Source organism: Micromesistius poutassou, assembly GCF_964030765.1.
Source record: "Micromesistius poutassou genome assembly, contig: SCAFFOLD_274, whole genome shotgun sequence".
In the NCBI taxonomy this organism is placed as follows: domain Eukaryota; kingdom Metazoa; phylum Chordata; class Actinopteri; order Gadiformes; family Gadidae; genus Micromesistius; species Micromesistius poutassou.
This window is the reverse complement of record NW_028177315.1, coordinates 24234-33221: the sequence shown is the minus strand read 5'-3', so window position 1 is coordinate 33221 and position 8988 is coordinate 24234. Positions and strand designations below refer to the sequence as shown.

At 53.7% G+C, this 8988-nt stretch overlaps 2 protein-coding genes across 2 annotated transcripts; both read left to right on the top strand.

The window, feature by feature from the left end:
• Positions 1 to 3678: 3678 nt before the first annotated feature.
• Positions 3679 to 5699, top strand: LOC311376266 (mitochondrial inner membrane protease subunit 2-like; the record flags this gene model as incomplete). The annotated part of the gene is made up of 5 exons (XM_084491111.1): positions 3679 to 4009; positions 4625 to 4728; positions 4864 to 4929; positions 5288 to 5390; positions 5556 to 5699. Exons 1-5 carry the CDS (start codon positions 3881 to 3883, stop codon positions 5697 to 5699), a joined length of 546 nt encoding a protein of 181 aa, XP_084347237.1. The 5' UTR covers positions 3679 to 3880.
• Positions 5700 to 6589: 890 nt separating this feature from the next.
• Positions 6590 to 8114, top strand: pdcd2l (programmed cell death 2-like). Its single transcript, XM_084491107.1, has one exon. It carries the CDS (start codon positions 6767 to 6769, stop codon positions 7937 to 7939), a length of 1173 nt encoding a protein of 390 aa, XP_084347233.1. The 5' UTR covers positions 6590 to 6766; the 3' UTR covers positions 7940 to 8114.
• Positions 8115 to 8988: the final 874 nt, after the last annotated feature.

Genomic DNA, 8988 nt, shown 5'->3' with positions numbered 1-8988 from the left:
AGTAGCATCCTCCTATAGCTGAAAATTAAAATGTTCAGGTAATACAAGCCAAGTAGAAAAATTTCCCCTCACACATGTGGTGCCCAGTACCAGGTTAAAGATTGCCCCTCTCACTTAGTGCCCCATGCCAGGGCAACGATTGCCCCACACTTAGTGCCACATGCAAGGTTAAAGATCACCCCTCTCACACTTAGTGCCCCATGCCAGGTTAAATATTGCCCCTCACATGAAGTAGTGCCCCATGACATGCAAAGATTGACCAGTACCAGGTTAAAGATCACACCTCTTTATTTTCAGTTATTAGATTGTGTATTTACACAAACAATGACAATACTCAAAGGAATACAAAGCCAAACGAGAGGAGAGACCAGTGGAGGGTTTGTAGGTCTTTGAGAGAGGAGAGACCAGTGGTGGGTTTGTAGGTCTTTGAGAGAGGAGAGACCAGTGGAGGTTTTGACAGAGACCAGCGGTGGCTTTGTAGGTCTTTGAGAGACGAGACCAGTGGAGGGTTTGACTGAGAGACCAGCGCTGGGTTTGTAGGTCTTTGAGAGACCAGTGCTGGGTTTGACGGAGAGACCAGTGGAGGTTTTGTAGGTCTTTGAGGAGAGACCAGTGGTGGGTTTTTAGGTCCTTGAGAGAGGAGAGACCAGCGGAGGTTTTGACAGAGAGACCAGCGCTGGGTTTGTAGGTCTTTGAGATGAGACCAGTGGCGGGATTGACGGAGAGACCAGTGCTGGGTTTGTAGGTCTTTGCACCCTGCCCTTCACAAAGAAAAGAGAACTCTTCCCGGGGCTCCCGCCAGCTTCTCTGGGGTCGTTTGCGTTACCGCACTGGACGCCTCGCGGCGCCTATCTCCGCCTCTCCAGATTTGGGAATCTGAACCCGACTCCCTTTCGATCGACCGGGGGCGACGGAGGCCATCGCCCCGCAGAGACAAGAGACCGGTGGAGGGTTTGTAGGTCTTTGAGAGGAGAAACCAGTGGTGGGTTTGTAGGTCTTTGAGAGAAGAGAAACCAGTGGTGGGTTTGTAGGTCTTTGAGAGAAGAGAAACCAGTGGTGGGTTTGTAGGTACTTGAGAGCGGAGAGACCAGTGGAGGGTTTGACGGAGAGACCAGTGGTGGGGGGGGCTAGGGCTTCAAAGCGTATGGAGGGAAACGTTGGAACGTGCTCCGTGGTTCTCAGGTGCAGGAACCAGGTTGGGTTCTAGTTGCTGAGAGGGACAGCCCTCACATCTCGCCCCCTGGTGTGTCTCCTTGAGGAGTCCCTGTCTCCATCCTGAAGGACGTTCCAGTTCATGTAACTGACGTGACGACGGCCTCTTAAACACTTGGGTTCCCCTGAGGGGGAACGTCTACAGAACTGAAGGCCTCAAACAGCGCAGAACCCTAGCATGCATCTCTGGTCAGTCAGTCACACACCCTTATCAGTAGGACAACACACATGGGATGTGATGCAATGATGAGGAATGTAGTAGGAAAGTGGACGGATAAAGTATCTTCTAGGGACGAATGAGAGGCATGAGAACGGGGGGGGGGGAAGAGAGAGCGAGAGAGAGCGAGAGAGCGAGAGAGAGAGAGAGAGAGAGAGAGGGGGCGGGGCAGGGCCTACGTGGGGCGGGGCAGGGCCTACGTGGGGCGGGGCAGGGCCTACGTGGGGCGGGGCAGGGCCTACGTGGGGCGGGGCAGGGCCTACGTGGGGCGGGGCCTGAGAACCGGTTCAAACTAAACGCTGTCAGCCCACAGCATTAAAAGAAAATGTTGACTTACAGTTCGCAGTTTCTTCTTCTTCGTGGTTCGATCGTGATACTCACAGAATCAGTTTCTTCTTCTTGAGCTGTGAAGGAGAGCAACGAGATTAGTTTTACGGCTTGTGTGTGTGTGTGTGTGCGCGCGCGTGTGTTTTAATTAGTGATTAATCCAATAAATCCAAATAAGTTATTACAATAAGTTATTTTTCCCATCTAACTACGACGGTAACCGAGTGCGGAGTCATTGTGTGACGTCATGGCCCCGCCCCCCTACGTCTTCCGCCGCCAACTCCGTCATGGAGTCATTGATAAATATCAGCAGCCGCGTCACCCGGCGAAAAATATCAATTAACTCAATTAAAAACAGCTTACGACGACATACATCCAGAACTACTATTATTCAACTTATCAAGTAGGCCTAGAGTAAAAAACAATTAAGATAAATTATAAATAAGTGTCCTACTCACAGCAGGTCCGGATGTAGCGGGCCGTTTTACTTCAAAAAGTGTTCGTTAACCCGACGGTCAACCTGGAAAACAAAAGGACCAGACGGATCATTAGTTACTTTTATAACTTCAACCGGACGTTTCTAACCATGTTTCGGTTAAACTACTAAAATAACGTCAATATTAACCGTGTAATGGAGACGGCTCAGCGTCTTTTTCAATCTAACCTGTTTGATGTGATGGAGCCAACAGCTGACGGAGCGCGAGCAGCAGCAGCACAGTGAGGCTCAATGGAGACGCAGCGCGATCCGCACCGAGACCCGCGAAATAATCAGCGAATAATCAGCGGAACTACATGCAGGTGTGCGCCGCCATAGATATATAGGTGTGCGCCGCCATAGATATATATATGTGTGTGTGTGTGTGTGTGTGTGTGTGTGTGTGTGTGTGTGTGTGTGTGTGTGTGTGTGTGTGTGTGTGTGTGTGTGTGTGTGTGTGTGTGTGTGTGTGTGTGTGTGTGTGTGTGTGTGTGTTTGAGCGGGGGTGGGAGTGGGTGGGTGGGTTTGGGTTACAAACTGTGGGTGTGTGTTTGGGTTTGTGTGTTTAAAAGGTGAACGATATGTGGATGAGTGGGAATAAATGGTATATATTATGTGGATGTGTGAGTGTGGTTTAAAACCATATGGAGTAGAGGAATACTGTTACTACCAGGAATTGTATGCTGATTGAAGTATGAAATTACACCGTATGATGGTGTATTTCCTTTTGATGAAAATAATAAAAAAGGGTTAGAAAATTAGATTACATTAAATTATATTGTTACTTTAATATTCTTATATTGTATATTTGAACAGTGTTCCAATATATTAGTCAAACATTTACATGTATTAAATCTATATCTGTACATATTTTATACAAACAAAAACAAGGCGATGACATTATAGTCATACATCAAATATCCGTCACACCCAATTCATAAAGAAGACATTTATTGCCTGTTACACAATGCATGGACAAATAAATAAAAAAAACGAATTGATTGTATTTATTTAATCAAAGGAATCAGTACATTCCCCCCCCCCAAAAAAAATATATATATATATAGATTGCATTTCATATCAAAATACTAATAATAGTAATTATTCAAATAATAATTATAAATTGAGCTTGTTCTCTTTTAAACGGAGCGGTGTGAACTTCTTGGGAGGGCTAGTGAACATGTGTTGATGACCTTATAAGATGTCTATGGTTTTAGGTCCCGGGAGCGACGGCTCTAGGACCCGGGAGCGACGGCTCTAGGACCCGGGAGCGACGGCTCTAGGACCCTGGAGCGACGGCTCTAAGACCCAGGAGCGACGGCTCTAGGACCCGGGAGCGAGCGACGGCTGTAGGACCCGGGAGCTACGGCTCTATGACCCGGGAGAGACGGCTCTAGGACCCGGGAGCGGCGGCCGCGGTGACGTCGACACTCCCCCGGAAGTCTCTAGTAGGTCAACAACAGCACGCTGCTCTGTACATTAAAGGACACCGGTGGGCTTCGGAGAGGAGGAAGTCGATAAACATTGTAGATCCTCTTTAATCAGCGTTCAAGCGAATACTTTTGAAACTCTGCAACAGCGGTTCACCTTCGGCAGAGAGATCGTATGATTTGAAGAACACCCGTGCTGTTCCGGTCCCTGACCAGCAGATGGCGCAGCGGGCGGGCCGGCGGTACCTGCGGGCGTTCGTCGGCGGGTTCTTCGTGGCGGTACCGGTCACCGTCACGGTTCTGGACCGCGTGGCCTACGTGGCCCGGGTGGAGGGCACCTCCATGCAGGTCAGGTCTCCGCCACCAGCGGGGGGGGGGTTTGTTTACGGAGGGGAATGTTAAAGCTGTCCGGAACCACTTATCAGTGTGTGCCTCACCCCCCGTACTGCACCTCACCCTCCTACTCTACCTCACCCTCCTACTCCACCTCACCCTCCTACTCTACCTCACCCTTCTACTCCACCTCACCCTCCTACTCCACCTCACCCTCCTACTCCACCTCACCCTCCTACTCTACCTCACCCTTCTACTCCACCTCCCCCTCCCCCTGGGTAGTGGGTAGTGTAGCCTGGAGGCTGAGGGTTGTGGGGTCTGACCCCGGTGGTAGTGGGTAGTGGAGGCTGAGGGTTGTGGGGTCTGACCCCGGTGGTAGTGGGTAGTGTAGGCTGAGGGTTGTGGGGTCTGACCCCGGTGGTGGAGCCGTTCCCTGAAGGCCGCTCTGCATGAAAGCAACAGAAAACATTTAATCACAAAACTCCACCTTCACTAATCTGTTGAGTTTATATAATATGATTTTCTGTGTGTGTGTGTTCTGTGTGTGTGTGTGTGTGTGTGTGTGTGTGTGTTCTGTGTGTGTGTGTGTGTGTGTGTTCTGTGTGTGTGTGTGTGTGTGTGTGTGTGCAGCCCTTCCTGAACCCAGAGGGTGTGTCTGCGTGTGACGTCGTCTTGTTGAACCGCTGGCGCGTGCGAAACTACGAGGTTCACCGGGGAGACATCGTCTCCGTGGTGTGAGTTCCTGCTTCTACCTGGTTCTCCTGAGTTGGTTCTCCTGGTTCCTACTAGTTGGTTCCCCTGGTTCTGGTGTGTGTGTTCTCCTGGTCCTACTGAGTCGGTTCTCCTGGTTCTGGTGTGTGTGTTCCCAGGTCTCCTAAGAACCCCCAGCAGAAGATCATCAAGAGGGTGGTGGCCCTGGAGGGAGACTTCATCAGGTCAGACCCACGGAGCCTCAACCACACCTCCATCACCCCCTCATCCTCACCACACCTCCATCACACCCTCACCCCCTCATCACACCTCCATCACACCCTCATCCTCATCACACCTCCATCACACCCTCACACTCATCTTCATCACACCTCCATCACCCCCTCATCTTCATCACACCTCCATCACACCTCCATCACCCCCTCATCCTCATCACACCTCCATCACACCCTCATCCTCATCACCCCCTCATCCTCGTGTGTGTGTGTGTGTGTGTGTGTGTGTGTGTGTGTGTGTGTGTGTGTGTGTGTGTGTGTGTGTGTGTGTGTGTGTGTGTGTGTGTGTGTGTGTGTGTGTGTGTAGAACTCTGAGCTATAAGAACCGTTACCTGCGCGTCCCTGACGGCCACCTGTGGATCGAGGGAGACCACCACGGACACAGCCTGGACAGCAACAGCTTCGGACCGGTGCGTCTGTCTGTCTGTCAGTGCGTCTGTCTGACTGTCTGTCTGTCTCCTCCAAGTGTCTGTCTATCTGACTGACTGTCTGACTAGTCTGTCTGTCCATGTGTCTCCTCCAGGTGTCTGTCTGTGCTCCAGGTGTCTGACTGTCTGTCTGTCTGTCTCCTCCAGGTGTCTGTCTGTCTGCTCCATGGCCACGCCTCTCACATCATCTGGCCGCCCAATCGGTGGCAGCGGATCCAGCGGTCCCTCCCTGAGGACCGAGGGCCCCTGCTGAGCTCCCACGCTGCCGAGGAGGAGGAGGAGGAGTTCTGAAGAGGAGGAGGAGGAGGAGGAGGAGTTCTGAAGAGGAGGAGGAGGAGGAGGAGGAGGAGTTCTGAAGAGGAGGAGGGGGAGGAGGAGGAGGAGGAGGAGTTCTGAAGAGGAGGAGGGGGAGGAGGAGGAGGAGGAGGAGGAGTTCTGAAGAGGAGGAGGAGGAGGAGGAGTTCTGAAGAGGAGAAGGAGGAGGAGTTCTGAAGAGGAGGAGGAGGAGGAGGAGTTCTGAAGAGGAGAAGGAGGAGGAGAAGCAGGAGGAGTTCTGAAGAGGAGGAGGAGGAGGAGTTCTGAAGAGGAGGAGGAGGAGTTCTGAAGAGGATGGGCGGGGGTTCTTGTGGTCAGACTGAACAGCTGGACTGACTGAAGGGGGGGGGGGGGAGGGGCCCAACATCCTGTCTATTATGGGATGTTTCCCTGAACCCATCCGCAGGCCGTCGCTATGGTTACCCTGCGGACCGGGCCGCACACGGCGAGAGGCCAGCAGTCCACTTGGTTTGACATGAGGCGGGCCGTTTGTAACCATGACAACCATTTTCAATCACCGGCTTTGTTTCTTATAGAATTCCAATATTATGGTCTGTTATTTATCTAATGGATTTAAATGCAATATTTAATTTGAGCATCACATTCTCTTTTACGAGAAGCCGAGATGAATACCATTAAATAGGATGTTGCAATTCAATAATGAATATGAAAGTTGAATGAGTTTCAGAAATGAACAAATGTTTACAAAAAAAAACAAACCCGTTCTCTTTGTGGTTCCATCACTGCTGCATGGCTGTTGAACATGGCTGTCGTCGTTCAGAGAGACCTCTCTAGAACAGCCACTTTAGAGAGTTCTCTCTAAATGACTGTTATAGAGGGGTCTTTCAATCCGGAACTTGTGTTAACGCTTGTATTTATATGATTAAACGCGACGAATATTCCATCCAATATACGACATTCAAGTTTAACATATTGTTAAACGTGAATTCGTATATCCTGGGCTCAAGTGTCACATTTAGCGGGGCTACCCGGTCATATTTTTTTGAGGCACCGATGACGTCCTTCCGCCGACCCCACACAGCATGGCGGCGGCCGACCGGGCGGTGGTTCTGCTCGGCCTGTGTGACGGAGCGGCGGACCCAAAGGACCGCACCTCTCTGTCATGTCTGAACAGCAAGATCGGGGACCGGCCGGACGCGTTCCCCGGGGGGTCGCGGCCCAGCCCGCACTGCCCTCTGTGCGGGGCGCCGCAGGTCCACGTGGTCCAGGTGTACTGTCCGCTGGAGGGCTCCCCCTACCACAGGACCCTGCACCTGTTCGCCTGCGCCCGGCCCGCCTGTAGCGGCACACCCCGGGCCTGGAGGGTGCTCCGCTCACAGGGCTTAGAGACGGAGGTCCGACCCGCCGGCCCGGGCCCGGTCCCGGTCGACCCGGTGCCTCTGGCGGCGGCGACCGACTGGTGCGACGGTGCCGATGACTGGGGCATGGAGGAGGAGGAGGACGACGACGTTCCGACCAACGGAGTCCCGCCTCAGGTGGCGGAGGAGAAGCCTCCACCTCCTGCTGAGCCGCCGGTCCCTCAGGTCCCCCCGGAGGAGGAGGCGGCGGAGGTGGAGGTGGTTCTCCACCAGGTCCCCCCGGAGATGGAGGTCAGCGCCGGGCTGCAGCAGCTCTCCCTGCGGGGCGCCGCGGCGCTGCTCCGGGGCTTCTACATCAGCGTGGTGGAGGAGTCGGAGCTCCGCGGCGGCGGCGGCGGCGGGGGGGAGGAGGAGGAGGCCGGCCTGGAGCACGCCCGGCGGCTGCTCCGGGAGTACGAGGAGCGGGAGGGGACGTCCGTCGTCGGGGCGGCCCCGGGGGACAACTCCGGCGGAGAGAAGTACGAGAAGGGCCGAGCCCGCCACGGAGACGCGGCGTTCAGCCGCTTCATGAAGCGGGTGTCGCTGTGTCCGGAGCAGGTGCTGCGGTACAGCTGGGGCGGGGAGCCGCTCTTCATCTCGGACCCGCCCTCCAACTGGGCGCAGATGGTGCCGGTGTGCGACAGCTGTGGGACCCGCAGGACCTTTGAGCTCCAGCTGATGCCGGCTCTGGTCAGCCTCCTGCGGCCCGGGGGGGAACCGACCCCGGACCCCGCGCCGCTGGAGTTCGGGACGGTGCTGGTGTTCACCTGCGGGGGGAGCTGCTGGGCGGAGGGCTCCTCGCCGCGGGAGGAGTTCGTCTTCCTTCAGGACGACCCGGATCAGCAGCTCTTCATCTGACTCTGGCGGTTCAACGTGGTCACGTGGTGTTGCCGCTGGGCCAATAGGAGGGCTTGTTGTAAAGTCCTCCGGCCGTTGGTTTAAGACTGGAGAGTGTCGACAGATGGCCCGGGTGTACGGGTCTAGAGACCCCTCAATGTGGAGTTTTCTAATAAACCGATATTTATTAATCATACAGTTTGAAAGCATTCTGATTATTCATTCATAAGTTTGGTCATTTGACACTCAAAGCAATTAAAATCTAACTTTCAACTCATTCCAGTAGATAGAAGTGATTCACTTAGACCAGCTGGATCTTTTCAAAAGGAAGACATCGTTTTATTACAACAAATACCCTGAAAGACACAACCTGTTCTAAAGCTGCGTAACACACCTTCCCTGTGCTGGCCCTCAGTGCCTCCTAAAGGCTCTGTCCTGAGCCCTGTGAGTGTGAGGGCGTTGGACGGTTTAAACACACCTGGACCTGGACTCCAGCTGTGTGTTCAGGTTCAGGTTGTTTTTAAAGCTGCAAACGGTTTCACACACACACACACACAACATCCACCCTCACACCAAACTCCTCCGTCTTACACACACGACCGTCGCTGTGGACGGTCAGACCAGATGTGTGGGCCTGGCTCTGGACGACCACCGCCCGGTCCACAGGAATAAATAGGAGCTGTTCTCAGGCCCGTGGCTCTGCGGTTCCCCCGCACCCTGAGAGGAGCTCCCCCTTCAGAGGAGCTCTGCATGCTGCCGTCTGGTTAGCTGGTGAGCTGGTTAACTGGTCTGGTTAGCTGGTGAGCTGGTTAACTGGTCTGGTGAGCTGGTTAACTGGTCTGGTTAGCTGGTTAGCTGGTTAGCTGGTCTGGAGAGCTGGTCTGGTTAGCTGGTCTGGTCTGGTCTGGTCTGGTTAGCTGGTCTGGTTAGCTGGTTAGCTGGTCTGGAGAGCTGGTCTGGTTAGCTGGTGAGCTGGTCTGGTCTGGTGAGCTGGTCTGGTCTGGTGAGCTGGTCTGGTCTGGTGAGCTGGTCTGGTCTGGTGAGCTGGTCTGGTGAGCTGGTCTGGTCTG